Below are 15,800 nucleotides of genomic sequence, written 5' to 3' on the forward strand. Positions count from 1 at the left end.
CTGGAAGCTTCTGTGTCTTTATGGTGTGGTGTTTTGTTTGGTTGGTTTTTTTTGTTAATACTGCTTGGATTTGAGAACTGTTCTATGCTGTAAGCAGACCTTGAATCAGTTTGTGAGTTGTGAGGATCAGTTGCTGCAGCTTGTCAGATTTTTATTCTTATGTTGTTCTTTTCTCCCCAGCCCAGGCAGGAAGACATAAAAAACCTAAAGCATTTTCAGTAGCTGTAGTGGACAGCAAATAACTGAACAACTATTAAAATATTTGAAAGTTACTTAAGAGGTTCAAATAATTTAATACTTCACCATAGTTTAATAGCTGTAGATAAGGGAATACTGCATTGTTTGTCTTTCCTAGCAAAACATAGGCTGTGAGAATTTTTCTTTTACAAAAGAAATTGTGGCTGTGGCTTCAGTAACTTCATTGCAGATTGGTTTGGGTTTTTTTTTCTCTCCTTATGCGTTGGTTACCTCACCCAAAGCAGAAAAAGTAGTAGTGTCAGTAATGCAGCCCACGAAGTCCAGCGATGTTTAAGCACTTGCCTTTCTCTGTGGGCAGCTCTCTGGAGTGCTCAGGAGCATTAATTTGATACAGCACTTTGGTATCTTGTTTGCATAAGTGAATTCGGTGCTACTGATGTTTCTGAATGTTTGAGGGGAATTTGTCAAGTTTTACAGCGTGTTTGAGGTGTTTGTATTTCGGTGCAGCTGTTGGATCCTCAGAAAAAAATTTGTAGGCAATTAAGTGGCTGACAACTACTGTGTTCTGACAGCAGTGATAGCGGGGACTGCATCTCTGCTTTTTAAGGAAACAAAGTGACACAGAACTTCTCAGTGGGACTCTTTCAGGCTTAGGAAGCCCAGTGCCAAGTAAACCTGAGTAAATAGGCACAAAAGCAGCAGAGATAAACTTTGGCACTTAGGCAGTTGGACCGTGCAAATGAAATCTTAGGCAATAGATAAACACTGGGCACCAAATTAAAAAAAAAAAAAATCACATGCACCCATGCTTTTGGTTGTTCAAATGGAAATCCAGTGCATTCTCTGTGAGGAAGCAAGAGCTGCTTGTGAAGGGGTGCTCTGTTCTAACAAGTTGCCTTCTTTTTTTTTTCTGTGCTTTTCTTTCCTACGTGGCCTCTGCACTCTAAAGGGTTGGGATTTATCCTCTGTATTTGTAGCATCTGTGTACAAAACATCAAATGTGAGAATCTTGGCCTACAGTAGGTAGGGACGTGCATCTAATACAGACAGAGGGAACCTGGAGCATAATCTGACGTGTTTGAAGGTGTGTTTAGGATGGATTTGCTTTTTTCTGACTGTTGTGGCTTGGTAACCTGTCATGCTACATCCAGTACAGATAGGAAGTATGCGTAAGGATCTTGCATCAGAAACTGAGAAGCACTGTGTAATATATTTGAAGTGTTTTGAGGAAGGAAGTCATAGCTTTATTCCTAAATAGTTCTTGTGGAAATTTTTTTTTGCTATAGAAATTCATTCAGTTGTGAATGCATAGATAATATAAGTCCTTGTTTCTGTTTCCCAGCATTGCTTCATTTGTGTGATTTTCCTCTTATGGTTACATGCCCCAATTTTAAATCTAAAATCAATCAGAGGTTATTTTAATGTATAATAAAGATGATAAAATGATCCTTGGCAATATGTGACAATCTTGTGAAATGAGCAGATGATAAGTTGCATTTTTATTGTGTGGATGCAAAACCTAGAGCTGCATATTTCAGTCCTGTTTTAATGTGTTCTTATTTTATATATATATTTTATAGATAATATCTTGGGTCTCTGTCTGCCATCATTGAGCTACTGATTCTTGGAGAGAGAATAGTATATTCAAATAGGTTTGAGTAATTGTGTTTATAGAGTCATTTCATAATGGGTTTATGTTATCAGGTGCTTTTGTCAAGTCATAGATGCTGCTATGTCAAGTCAAAAGTAGTCACTGGGGGGATAAAGCAAGCTTTCATTCTGAAATAATTACTCTTTAATTCTGTGCCTTTAGTTGATCTTTGTCCTGTAAAAGCTGATGTGCTGAGTGTGATTAAATGTTTACAAAAGTTTAGCTAAAAGAAACTTAACAATACGTGAAGCACTTGTATTAGAATGTTTCCAATACAAATTACTTAGCCCAAACAGTTGCATGTAGATAGAATTCCAGTTGAATCTTCTCTGTTTAGTTTTTAGAATAAAAAGACATGGCTTTAGCAGTATTCACCCTACAGATTTACCACTGCTCCCCAAATACTCCCTTGTACCATATTGCTGTGTAATACTTCAGATTTTCAGTTTTAACCATTCTTCAGTTTTTGCACACCCTTGTCCTTCTGGTGCAGTGGTGAAACAAGCTGTGCTTTTGAAAGCTGGATAGGACTGTTATCAGCTGGCTGCAATTCCTGCATGATGCAGGCCACAAATTCATATATAACTTGTGATAACGTGCTTGTTAGGAAGGGATTGTTTCTGCAGTCCACTTAAACTTGAATCAGTGGTGCATGTATCATAGACCCTGATGTGGATAAAGATTGCCTCTAAAACCTGTCTCTTTTAGATGATTCTTTAACATAAAATATATTCTAAAATGTAAAAAAGTACTGAAAAGTAGTTAAAATTAGACAAAATTGCGTTTTCAGAATTAAAAGTTACTCAGTAATTTTTTCTGCTGTTGTCTGCAGTACAGCCTGAGGGCATTGCAGAGATCTGACTTCAACTTGTGTGTAGTAACTTTCCTAGAGGTACGACCTTGCTTCAGGTGCAAAAAGAATCTTTTTGTTTTCCTTCCTCCCTGCAAAGGGAGTGATGAACAAAATGGTGGCTAGAAGGAGACGCTTATCTTGCAGGCCATTGTAGGGATCATTAGATCTGGGGATCTAGCAGGGCTGTTTTGGAAACAAGATCTATATCCTATGCAGTTCTGACTGAGAGTGTCCTTGTTGAACCTGACAGCAATGTCCCCTGTTTATCTGAGGCACTTATCTGATCACACGTCAATGAACCTACTTTCTTAGGAAAGTAAAAAAAGGAATTTATATGCTTCTAGACTCTTGTCTTACCTCATTAAAATTCTATCAGTGTTAGTGTGGGACAGTGTAGAGAAGCTACCAGCAGTTTGTCATTTATTCTTAGTCAGCGCTCTTCACTGGACATGATTTCATTTTGTTGAATAGCAGCCTGTCTGCAGTTGTTTTTCAACTGCTTTTAACCCCTCTGGAGCTAATGTTTTGTTGGTGATGGTGGAACTCAGGGAAGACACGCCCAACAAGAAGAGTAGAGAAGTGCAGCAATGATTATAGCACCAATGTGTTTGTTTTTTAAAATGGCTTATTACAAATTGATACTGATGATCTGTGAGCAGACAGCTCAGGAAGGCCAAAACAAAGAGCACAGGAGGATTTGTAGTGATTCCACAGTGCAAATTAACCCAGATGACATAATGATGTGAAGGGTAGGTGGACACAGGATTTGTTGTACCAGATCTGAATGGCAGGTCCAGTTGATTCATTTCTCAATGTTACAGGTTCCTTACACCTCCTAAGAAAGTTAAAGCATCCCCTCACAATGCACTCATTCCCTTCATAGGATGCTGTATGGGACATGGATGTTTGATTCCTAAATCTGTGGTTCCTGAACTTTTTCCTATTGAGTGTTGTTGCCTCCACCCTGTTTCTTTTGCTTTCTATTTTGTCCCCTTCTCATGCATCCCCTAAGACTTGCTTCCTTTTCCCCTACAGCCCATAACATTCCTCCTTACAGGTGTTGGCTCTGTTCCCTTACTTGGCTCAAGGAGCCATCTCTTCATTCTCCTTGCCCTCTCCTAAAGAACACAAACTGGTGAACTAGGTTGGATCCAGCTGATAGTGTTTGTGATTTTTCTCATAAAGGCCATGTTACAAAAGAATTGGAGTTAATGTTTTCAGAGCTAGACTTCTGATTTTTCAAATGCAGAAGAGCCAGAGAATGTGGGCTACCAGAACTGTGTCCTGTACATTGTCCCTAGTACCAATATACAGAGACAGACTCCTGGATCAGGATTCTCTTTGAAGACTCAGACCTGTGCATATGAAAGTGGGATATCAGAATGTTTCTCATCCCTAAGCCACAAGACAAAAGAATGATATTATTTATTATGTTGATATTGTGTGAAGAGTGAGGACTGCATCATAGAGGTAGAGCTTTCTCAGTAGAAGTACAGAGGTAAGGTGAGAACACACAGGTCCCTGAAGAGTACATGCAATTACAGTGAGAGTTGCAAGGGTGAGTCTCTGTAATAACTGGCCTGATTTTAGGTATGGAGACTGCCACTAGCAAACTTCTGTCTGTCTAAATTCTGAACACACCTGTCATGCAGTTCTGTTTCCTTGACTTGCATCCCACAAGTCAGCTCTGTGTAAAGGAGCAGCTTTAGGACCTGTTAAGTATTTTTTTAGATCTCATTAGATCTCAGACCAGTAAAAGTTCATGTGTGTATTTCTTAGGAGAATTAAGCACCTGTGATACCCACGTGAGAAATTTTGCAGGATTGTGGTTTGAATAGTTACTGAATTAACATGCAATTTACAAGAATTAACTGTACCTATTTGTGTTTCCCATCTGTGCATATTCTCATACCAAATATATGGTTTTTGGTAAGTTGCTTAGGGGAAAAATAATGTATCATTGTTGAGTTATTAGCAAAATGCTCGCCTCCATTTGCCTGGCACTGTGCTAACTCTTACCAAAGCAAGACCCTCAAGTTTGGAATATTTGTGGTTTATTAACTAAAAAAGAATTCATGTGCAGGTGGTTTGAGGCTTGCATGGTTTAAAATTTTAAAAATAGATCCCAAACCTCATATCAATAGAAGTATCTATATTTAATTGATGTTTTAATTAAAAAATAAAAAATGCTACAACACATAACAACACACTGCTTTTCCAGGTCTGGTGGACTGGAGAGAGCCCATCATGTGAATTATATCAATTCAAAAAAAGCTTACATCAAGCAGCATGGAAAAATTATGAGACATGGTAGATGCTACAGAGAAAACTTAGTCTTTATAGCATGAGCCCCTCTCAGAAGAGCAGTGTACAAAGTCTGTGTAGGTACATTTCCTTCTTCACTGCCTGCTGGGAGCAGAAGCTGGAGAAGCATTATTAGCAATATGTCAGTATATTGGAGTTAGGGCTCAGCACTCAATGACCATTTAATGAACTGTTCGGTGCTGTAAGGATCCACATTGCCAGAATGTGGATTGTATCCATTGCTCCTGGACACACAGGCTGCAGGGCTGTTAGCAAGAGCTGCAGTGACCTCCAGCAATCCAGAATTTGCTGCTTTTTGAAGAGTTGCATCTACTACTTCAAACTTTCACTTGCCCTGTTAGACATTTTTCACAGCTTTCCGGACTTCTTTTCTTGTGAGTAAAAGCTTTTATTTTACCTTTATTGAGGATTTCCCATTACATCATTGCTGCTCTTTGGTATGTGGTTGCTACTGCTTGTGAGCCACTTTGCCTATTTGGGTGCTGTAAAGTGTTTATATGGCCTTCCTAAAGACAGGCCCCAGTTTAAAGGTGCTAAAAGAAGCTTCCCAGCCACTTTGCATCGGGCAAATTCATCCTTTTTTCCATGCTGGTATTCTTTGTCTTACTGTGCCACCTAGACACACAGTCACAGGGAGGGTCACAAGGATATTGTACACAGGCCCAAAAAACCCAATTATTTTTTGGTACAGGAATACCATGCCTTCTATGGTAATTCTTTTATAATTTACTATGTATGACCTGCTTGCTGGTTCTGACAAATATGCAACAGCTTTTACTAGGAGGTCAGTTGTCATCTTGCACTGTTTCATGCTCATCTTCATTTCATGTACACTACACAAGAAAATAACTTTTTTCCTTTCCAAAGTCTCATAGTGATCCATTTAAACTCTCCCATCATCACTAGCTGTTCTAATGTGATTTGTGCAATTCATTGCTATTTAGATTCTTATTTCCAGACAGGCTACCGGATTGTAGCACTGCAGAACAAAGACTGCACAGGATAGCTCTGTGTGAGTTGAAACTTTTTTCTTTCATTTTTCTTTTCTGTGAATTCAGAGATGCCTGATTAGCAGAAGTTGTGATACCAATAGAAAGTCAAATTGCAGTCAATTTTAAAGAAAAGTATGTGTACATATCACATACTTTTGAGATACCTGAAATGTATGATGTATTGATTATCTTGTTTGCATACCACAGGGTTTCATTTGGTAGTGATTAATCACTATGTTAATTAATTACTTAATCATTTTCATAGGCCCCAAGAAAACACACCAGGATATCAATATTCTTGTTCCAACTTGTATTTCTACTAGAAGTAGCTAGTAATGCTTGTAAATGACTGTGTCAAAAAATAACTTTCATTCACATAAAAGAACTATGCAGATGTTTACGCTCCCCACAAAATCACCAGTCTGGCACAAAAAGTGGAATAGAAGTGTTTGCTTTAATATGGTGCTGACTATTAACCAACATGGAATATCCTCATTATCATTAAATAAGATCCCCTGCAGGTAAAATGGCCTCTGTTGAAAAGCATGTTCCGTAGTTTAATTCTAAACCTACACTTGAATTTAATTTCTTGTGAGAGGCCCTTTGAGATCAGACTGTAAATTCACATACAGGTCTTTATTGATATTTGAAAGAGAACTGGTTAATCTTTTTTGTTGTGAGACAATTTCTGGAGACAGTAAAGAAAGCAGTTGCTGTGCTCCTAATTTCATTAGGCTGACATTTCAAATTCTGCCAAATGCCTTGGTTAAAAAGTGTTTTATTGCATTAATTAAATTGCTTGTTGGAGATGCCACATTGTTGGATACCACTTTAGGTAACAACAAGTAAATAATGAAGTGAAAGAAGGAAAGCAATGGAGGAGGGGAAATTTCCTGAAAAGGAAGGAGGAAGAAACACTGTTTATACCCTGTTGGGAAAGAAATTGGGGTGGTTTTTTTTTTTAAAAGATCTGCCTGCCATCCAGTTCCAAATGAGCTAAAGATTTTTCTGCTGTTCAATCAATGTGAAATTAAAGGTAAAACAGCAGTAAATAGAATAAAAGAAGCTGAGTTTTTAGGTTGTCAGTGGTTAAGAGAACAAATTGATGGCCTAAGTTGTAGGCTGGGACTTCCATCATTCTGCATTAGTATTACGGTTTTCTAGGTAGCCCATTTACCAGTCAGTGCTAAATTAAAACATATCCTCTTCCCTAGGAGCATTAAAAATTAGACATTAAAAATGAGGAATTGAAATATGCAAAAGCAGCATGTGTGCTTGCTCTTTCTCTGTAACCCCCTGAAAGAATATAGATTGATTCATTGTAATTTCTGCTTTACTGGAAAAGAGAGTGCTCCAACCAGCTTCATTTTGTTGTGAGTCCTTAAACAGGGGACACAGGTCTCAAACTACAATTTCCTCAAAATTCTGTGTTAGGGAAGGCTTTAAGTAGCTACGTCTTGATTACTATAGGGTAAAATTGATTTAGAAAGAATGCTTTTGCAGGGCAGAACTAATTTTACCTGGAGTGCAGAGGTTACCACTCCTGTACTTTTGCAGAGGGAGAAATAATCCTCAGGCGCAATGGGAAGGAAGCAGAGCTTCAGCATCTTAGCCTGAAGTGTGACCAAGAGAAATAAAGCACAATGAAAGCACTAAGTGCAATCGAAGGCCCGTGGTCTTGAGCACAGTTGAAATAGCCAGGCTGCTCTCCCAGAACTACAGCTTACCTCATTTGATACATGCTCCAGCCCATCCATTTGCATCCTCTTTCTGCTTTGTAGCTTTTGTAGTGTCACAATCTCAACATTAGAGCAGCTGCTAGTTCCTCACGCTTTGGCTTTTTCTTATAATTAAGGCTTTTTTGTGGTTATTGCTGTGAAACCTTTGTGGTGTTACAGACTAAGTACTACAGCAAAGAGCTGGATTTGGAATGGAGTTTGAGCCAAGGTGGTTTCCTGCAGCAGAGCTCAGCACTAAGTGTTGATGACAGCAATGCACATCTGTAAAGGACACTGTCCCAAGATAAGCCACATATTTGTTTCTGGTCAGCAGTGGGATAATATTGTCTTCTAGAAAGCAGCCCATTATATTGGCCTAATTGCAGTCTGATGGTAAATCAGTCTGAGCTCTTTTATAGGCTTCTTTAATATTATGCCACTTGTAAAGCTGAAAGAAATTGCTGCCTTTTAGTGGTCACTTATAAAGAAAACTACACCCCAGTAATGAATGTATTATGAAAGCAGTTTATGCATATTAATATCAGACTCTGACCTGAAGTATGGAAATACTGATCCATATCTTTAGTTTTGCCTTGTAAAATGATTCTGGGTAGAATCAGGCTCAAGTGAAGAACTGACTTGTGATCTATACATGATGCACTAGATAATTTTGCATGATAAGACTGTGCATTTTTTAAAAAATGTAGTCATGTCCCGAGTTTCCTGTATAAGCACATGAAAGGAGGAATGGCAAGTCTGCTTTCCTCACTTCATCTAGGAGCATGTTGAATGGGAATGCATGAACTAACTACACCTTTCACTGCAGTGTTACTAAAAGGCAAAGTCCAGCACTGTAACTTCTGAAGCAGAAATTATTTGCATCCAGTTCGAAGAATATCTGATACTTGTTTTCCTAAATATGCCTTCCAGGGTTTCACCAGGCTGTTCATGTTCACAAGGAGTTTGCCAGTCCTAGAATCCTCCTGGCCTGCTATAAGATAGTCAGTACCTAAAGGGAAGGGAAGAAAAAAAAAAGGGAAAACCCTTAGTTGACAAATAGAATAAGAAAGAACCAAATGCAGAATTTCTCTGTTTCATATGGATCTGGCATACAGCACCTTTGCCAATTTCATCCAGCTTATGCACGTGCCATTTTATGTATATACATCCATGTGCATACTGTCACTGCTGGCTCCTGGGCACACAGCTTCTCTGGTGTCAGGACTGTGCTCAGGAATCACAACTACAAATTGATTTTGTTCCAGTGAGGTTCTGCACACAGATCTGCTGGGATGTGGCAGCTGCTGCTTATGCCTTTGCCCCCCTCCTGCCATTACCACCCTCCTTGAGAACTGTGAGCTGGAAAGCAAACGTACTTTGGTGGGGAAGAATCAAAGGATGCTGTCCCAGAAAGGCTGATCATGGCTGATGTTCATAAGCACTGTCTACATGGGAAGCAAAACCCCTGGTGAGTATTTTGTCCTTACCAGGATTGAGAATGGGACATGTACAGCCCCTGTTGGTCCAGGATTCTGGGTAAATGCTTCTATTGCTCCGAGCAATTTTCACTTTGCCTGATTTCAGGACCTTCTTCACTTTCACAACAACTTCTGCATGGGTCCCTTTGTCATGAGCAGATAGGATTCTTGCTTTTATTACTGCCAGAAAACATATCCAGGTAGAGACCAACAATGAATTTCTAAATGAATTTTGGTTTATGCTGTGAAAATGTAGAATTTTAACACCTTGAAAGAAGACACCAAAAAAACCCAAAGTGCAGTTGTACATGAAGTGCAGTGCTTGTCCACTTCACTGATGGATCTTTTAAATAAGTCTGGAGAAGAAAAATTGGATTTTTCTTTTGAAGTAGTTAACTCATGCTTTCACCATGTTTTGGCAACTATTTTTTAACGGGCTGATGTCAAACACTTGGAAATTCTAGGAAAGCACTTGTATGCATACATAAGGAAGGGTGAAAAACCCTGGTCAGCAGCTACCTGTCTGATTTCAAGTGCACTGATTCTATACTTTATATTTCCAGTTTGAAAACTTTAGTGTTTAGCTTTAACTCTGGCCTCTCAAAGATTCTGTCCTGTGAGAAGGAACTGTCTACAGGAAAGAAGTCAGGAAGTTTCCCATCAGGTGTGTCACATGACTAAAATTCCATGATTGCACAAAAAACCAGAAGAAGTATTTTTGTTTTGTCGTCCAACATCTGGTTGCCATGATAAATTTCTGTTCCTTTTAATTTAGTAGGATCCCATAACTTTTTGGCATGGCAGGTTCATGTAGATCAGCCCCTCAAGCAGGCTTTGTTGTGTCCTGGCACAAGCACATCAAACCTCTGGATCCCAGAGCTTTTCCTTTCTTGTTTCGTGTGATGGCATGAACCTGGTATTCATAAACAACAGTATTAAATGCATTCTTGGTAAATGACCTTGGCTATTTGAACCTGTATAATGACTGCAAAAGCAATGGTATTTTAGATGTGAGGTTTTTTTACCATTTTTCTTGATGTAAAGGCCAATTATTCCACTGAGTATTATTCTAGCATCCCTCCTGCTGTAAAGAGGAAAATGAACTGGGTGGGAAGGAGACACCACAGAGCCTTGCATGAAAAATGCTTTTAAGTTCTGATCAGAAGTTGGACATGTCACTAGACAAAAAAGGCAGAAGAAATCCTACCTCTCAGGACTTTACCAATCCTGTCATTTTTCATAACTATCAGCTAACAACATGCATAGAGGGAACATTGTGAAATTATCATACCTTGGGAGCATGTTACCCACTTACCATAGGCATATTTCATTTGGCAGAAGTCACTGACACTTCCAAGCACCTTTTCTTTGCACACACACTTTTCTAGCAGGGAAACCACAGAACACAGAAGGTTGGAGAAGAACCAGGACATGAGAGAGAAAAGAAGAGCAAATGATCATCGGTTATAAGGTTAGATATCTATAGCTCCCATAATCTATATGGACCTTAAGAATAAGTTTGAGAGTGAGCTCAGTTATTTGCAAATGTGTTTCTTCTTATATGATAAAATAATTACTCTGAAATCTGATCAGCACTGTCAAGTAAAATGCAGCCCACATGAGGTCTATTGTACAGTTAATAAACTGATCCTAATGAAGAGATTTGTAAGAATCAGATCCAGCTGGAAATCGTGTAAGTAATGAGACCTTTGTTTGATCCCATAACCTAAGAAATGCTGATCCTTCCTGGTGTTAAGGCAATATCCGTCTCAGAAAAGTCAAGCTATGCAGTAAATGGCACTGTTCCTTCTGCCAGGTCACTGGTGATGGTAAGTGCTGATCTTTACAGGGCAGGCAAGACTGAGAACTATTTAAATACTACAGACAAGCTGGAGATGAATGGGGCAGACCCAGTCAGGGTGGTGGGTTGAAAGAAGTGGCAATTAAACATTCCCAGACTCTGGGCTGTACCTGGGTGCCTCAGTGCAGAAAATCCCTGCTTGTGGTCATTCCATTTCCACTCCTCTTCGCTCTCGTTGGTCGGCGTTTGGACGAGGTCGGGGATTCGTCCCCCCATGGGGATGTTAAAGAAGGGCTCGCTGTCACAGTTGGGGGACACATAAACCACAGCACTTGGTTAGGGCATGACAGGGCTGGGAAGCAGCCGGCTTTGGCTGTACCCAGACTGATGAGCTTGCTTTCTTCACACTGGGAGTGCAAATATGAGCAAGACTTCATGCCAGATAGAGAGATCTATCTCTAGATCTGGTCTAGGTTTTTACTTAGGCCTCCCACTGCTGACTTAGCATTTTTTAAAGTACCTATAAATTGAGCCTTTTTTGCTTACATTTGTTTGTTTTTAGGGAATTATGTAACTTAGTGACCACTTTGTTGATGTCACTGGCACCTGAGGACAGCTGCAGGACTTGTAGAACTGCAATTGCTCAGCAAATCACAGGATTTCTGCACTGATTACCTGTCTGGGGTACAGATGCCTGGCCCTCTAGAAACAAGAGGGAGACTATTGTTCATTTGCCTGTGGAACAGATAAGAAGCAGGTTCTTCAGACTCTTCCATCTATTTCCAAAGCAAAGGTGTGTTTAAAGACCCTGCACATATTTCCATGGGGCTGTGGAAATGCCTATTATTACTGCAAAGAGTCATCTGTTCAAGATTGCCTTGGACAGTGCAGTGGACTTAAAGGTGTACCTGTAACCTAAGAAACCTTTTATGATTTACAGCCACCTTTTCAAATGATTCTGCACCCTCCAATTATTGTTCTTGCTGCAGTATTTGCTAGTCTTTGTTTCATTTCACAGAGTCCCATCTCAAAGGGAACCCAAAGCAGGGCTTCCTTACCCATTGAAACAGGTCCCAGTGTGCTGGTCGCAGTCTCTGGCGCAGTCACAGGGGCGGCAGCCGTTCTCTCCGAAGCCCCAGTAGCCCACGAGGCACCTATCGCAGCTGGGACCCGCCACTCCTGGTTTGCAGTAGCAGAATCCTGTCCGGGGGTGGCATCTCCAGCTGCTGCTGAACGTGGTGTTGACTGCACCCATGGGCTGGCAGGCACAGGCTGTGGAGACATGGCAAAGCACAATTCAAATTCTGTGCTGTGGGCTCAGCTGGTTAAGTGACATTTTTGCAAGGCTGATAAACTTGTACCCTCTTCCTCATGCTCTGTAGTTTTAAGTCAGAACTAGTAAACATTGCATTTCGGCCTACATTTACAATTTTTTTTTCTTTTTGTTAGACAAAGCAAAACAAGTACGACTGGGAGCATTTGTGCATGAAAGTCAGTTCTTCCCTACTACATAAATAGTGACCATACAGGGTTTTGAAGTGATACCAGGAAGCCTCCTCTGTGTGTTTATTTTTAAAGGGGCTTGAAGGTGATTCACTTCAAAAGTGTTTTGCAGAAAGTTTCACTAGCAAGGACAAGGTAAAGAATTATAGCTATTGCCTACATCGCCTTTCCTGTAAACACAGAGATCACAAAGCTACTGTTTCCTCTGGGGTAGATGCAATTTATACAGGTGGTTCAGATGACCTGAAATATATTTTCAATTTCTGCCTCCAAAGAGTGCACAAATTTCCTTCAGTTCCTTTCTAAAGTCCTAAACATCTCACCATGCAGTACTGTATGTGTGTAAAGAAGCTGATGAATTTTTTTTTTTACAAACACATGAGCAGATATTTTACAAGGAAGGCAAACAGGATGGGAGAAGACCCTAAAATCAAGTAGATGTATTCTACGTGTAGCTGAAGGTGAGCAAATAGGAGGAAAAGCCTCCAAATCTTTCTAATGCTGTTGCCAGTTTGACACCAGCCTGGCAACTCAAGGCAATTTGGCAGGAAAACAGATAGTTAAAACTCCTGTGAGCAACTCTTCCTGCACAGACAATAAATTGTCATAATCCCACACCACTGGTACACTCCTAATATGACAGCATCAGGGAGGGATACACAGAGAGGTGCAAACAGCACAGTTGACTCCTCTCCATCAGGGCAGAACCTGGCTGAGATGGTCAAACCTCATGCCAACAGCTCTACAGAAGTAAAGTACAAGCAGTAAACAAACCCCCTCATTTCTGATGTTCAGACAAGTTTGATCAAAATGAGAACTGAGCCGACCTCCAGGCCTTCATATTTCATCTCTTTTTTGTATTAAGAAAGCAGCATGCCCTGACTTTTACTTGTAACAGACTGAAAAGGTTATGCATCTCTACTTCATCCATCTGGAAGAGGGCAGAAATAAAAATCTTGTGGCTAAGGCCTGCTTTAACAGAGACTTTCAATTAAATGTTGGACACCCAAGGTGTTTAGATAGCTTGGATCAGAGGCTAGCCTTTTTGGATGCTCATTTGAACCAAACACGATCTCCAAAGCTTTTGAAGTTTGCCCATCATTGTTTCTGATCAAACTACTTTTCTTCATGAACTCACAGATAAGAGGCCAAATGAATACTCTGATCCAAGGGGAAAGGGGCAAATATATGACTTTAAAGTGTAGCAGGGACAGATTCACTTTCACCTGCAACCTCATATTTGAAACTCAGGAAAAGAAAATATCTTTTGAAAATAGTACAAGAAGAAGGGTGAGCAATTTTGTTTAAAGGGCATTTCTCTTATGATCTGCTTACCATATAGTTATTTTTTTATTCCCATGCCCTGTGTTCTTTATGCCAATAATTTTAATAATATTATTATACTTCTGTGGATGGATCTTGGCCCATTCAGGGACACTAGCACAACAGCCTAGGGACAGAAAAGCCACGTGCTGTCATGGGCAATGTGCTCGGCACAACGGGCGGGCTGGCAGAGGGCAGCAGCCTCTCCTGTTTGCCACAAAGCAGCCTCAACTTTGGGAGCAAACCCAGGGCTGGTGCTGTCAGTTCTAGACAGCAGGTATAACACTGAAGTGCTCATTAGCCCTGACAGGTTCAAAGGCAAGGTCTAATTTCTTGCTGCTAAACTTGATTTCGCCACCCACCCCATTTTTGCAGGGCTGACTGTATCACCCTGAAAAAGAGGCTCTTAGTTTGTCAGTCACTGAAAAAAATGGATGTCACAGATTTGGGGATAAGGAGGGGGAATACCCTTCCTTTACTGCAGACAGGTCTGAGACACAAGGAGTAAGAGTTTGCCAGCATTGGGGTTTACTTGAATCCAGGTTTGTTTTCACTGTAATATTACTGTATGTAGGATCTACCTGTGGAGTTTTTGTTTAAAATGCCTTAGATTTCTGCAACCTCTGGGTCTCTCTTTATCCCCCTTATTTCCAGTTTTCAGGTTTCATCAGTTAAAGTCATTTAACAGATGGGTAAATCACAAGACTACCTATCCCCAGCTGAGACTGGAACCTGATTCAGGAAGATGAGAGCTTCTCCCACCCTATCCCTAAGGGAAAATATTACAGCACAGTGACTGACAGCACTGGTGAAAGCTGATTAGGAAGCAGAAAAAAGAAGTGCCCTTTTTTTTTTTTTTTTTTCTTTTTTGAGGCTACAGTTCAGTAAAAATAATGTTCCCAGATGAACTGTGGGACATATTCTCCAGTTAGAAACTTGGACAGCTTCTGATGGATCAGAAAGCAAGCTGAATCAATACATGTACAACACTTTCAGATGAGTTATACAAGTGGCTTGCAAACGCTTTACTCAGTCTGTGTTTATTTAGCATTTCAGCTTGGGTGGGTACATTGTCTGGCTTCCAGAGTATTACGGCCAAAATCCCAGTTGTGCATCTAAGGTAACTGCTAAAATAAGAGCCCACATGTCACATGCTGAAGGGGCAGCTGTGGATGACTGGGTTTTTATCTGTTTAACAGTACCATGGATTTGCAAATAAACCTCACAATTAACGAAACATAAAAGCAAGTTTCCCAAACCTCACCCTTTAACATTTTCCAATATTTGACAACCCTTTCCCAATGATTTTTGCTTCTTTTCTCTTGGCAAACCCTCATTTTCTCTCCATCCACCTCCCTGTCTAACAAAACAGCAGCCAATGTGACAATGGCCTTGTTTGTCAAAGGCGTCATCAATTATGTTAGGGACGGTGTGCAGACAGTCCTGGCTCAGAGCTGGGCAGTTTATTTGGGTTCTCCCCTTGACAGCAGTGTAGTGAAAAACAGCATTTTACTTTAGAGTTGGCTATGGGCCACAGAGTATAACGAAGCATCCTCTTGCCTTTTAGTCTCACTCCCATACTAAGTTTGTTTTGTCAGACACTACTGTAAAAGGGAGGAGACAAGAAATAATGAAAAATGAATAATTCATACTGCAATCTCCACTCAAGTCCGTAATAAATCTGTCTGCCCTCAGCACAGCTGTCTCCCCCATGTAATTAGACACAGATGTAAAATATAATACTGGTTGTAACAATATGGTCCCAACTTACAGGAAAATACCAAATGCTCCAAGTCAATGGCCTTTGAGGTATATTGCCTTGAACTTTTGTCTAATAATACTGCATAAGAGATAGCTGTGAGCAGACTGGCTATTTGATAAAAAAGCACAGGCAAAATGAAAACTCGAAGTCTTTTGAGTCTGAAATATGTACATGTGCATCTTGGGAGTATATGATC

At 40.2% G+C, this 15,800-nt stretch overlaps 1 protein-coding gene across 1 annotated transcript in view; it reads right to left on the reverse strand.

Annotated features, from left to right (window-relative positions):
• Positions 1 to 6,314: 6,314 nt before the first annotated feature.
• LOC121658962 (netrin-4-like) overlaps positions 6,315 to 15,800 on the reverse strand; it is a 46,007-nt gene continuing 36,521 nt past the window's right edge. Inside the window, exons 7-11 of the mRNA XM_042016606.1 lie at positions 12,075 to 12,288; positions 11,187 to 11,314; positions 10,531 to 10,599; positions 9,225 to 9,395; positions 6,315 to 8,746 (exon numbers count right to left, since the gene is read on the reverse strand). Coding sequence (XP_041872540.1) covers positions 8,610 to 8,746; positions 9,225 to 9,395; positions 10,531 to 10,599; positions 11,187 to 11,314; positions 12,075 to 12,288 — 719 coding nt within the window. The 3' untranslated portion in view covers positions 6,315 to 8,609. The remainder of the gene's footprint in view (positions 8,747 to 9,224; positions 9,396 to 10,530; positions 10,600 to 11,186; positions 11,315 to 12,074; positions 12,289 to 15,800) is intronic.

Source organism: Corvus kubaryi, unplaced genomic scaffold (assembly GCF_017639235.1).
Source record: "Corvus kubaryi isolate FWS band 111438036 unplaced genomic scaffold, C.kubaryi_AGA036_p1.0 136, whole genome shotgun sequence".
NCBI classification, from domain to species: domain Eukaryota; kingdom Metazoa; phylum Chordata; class Aves; order Passeriformes; family Corvidae; genus Corvus; species Corvus kubaryi.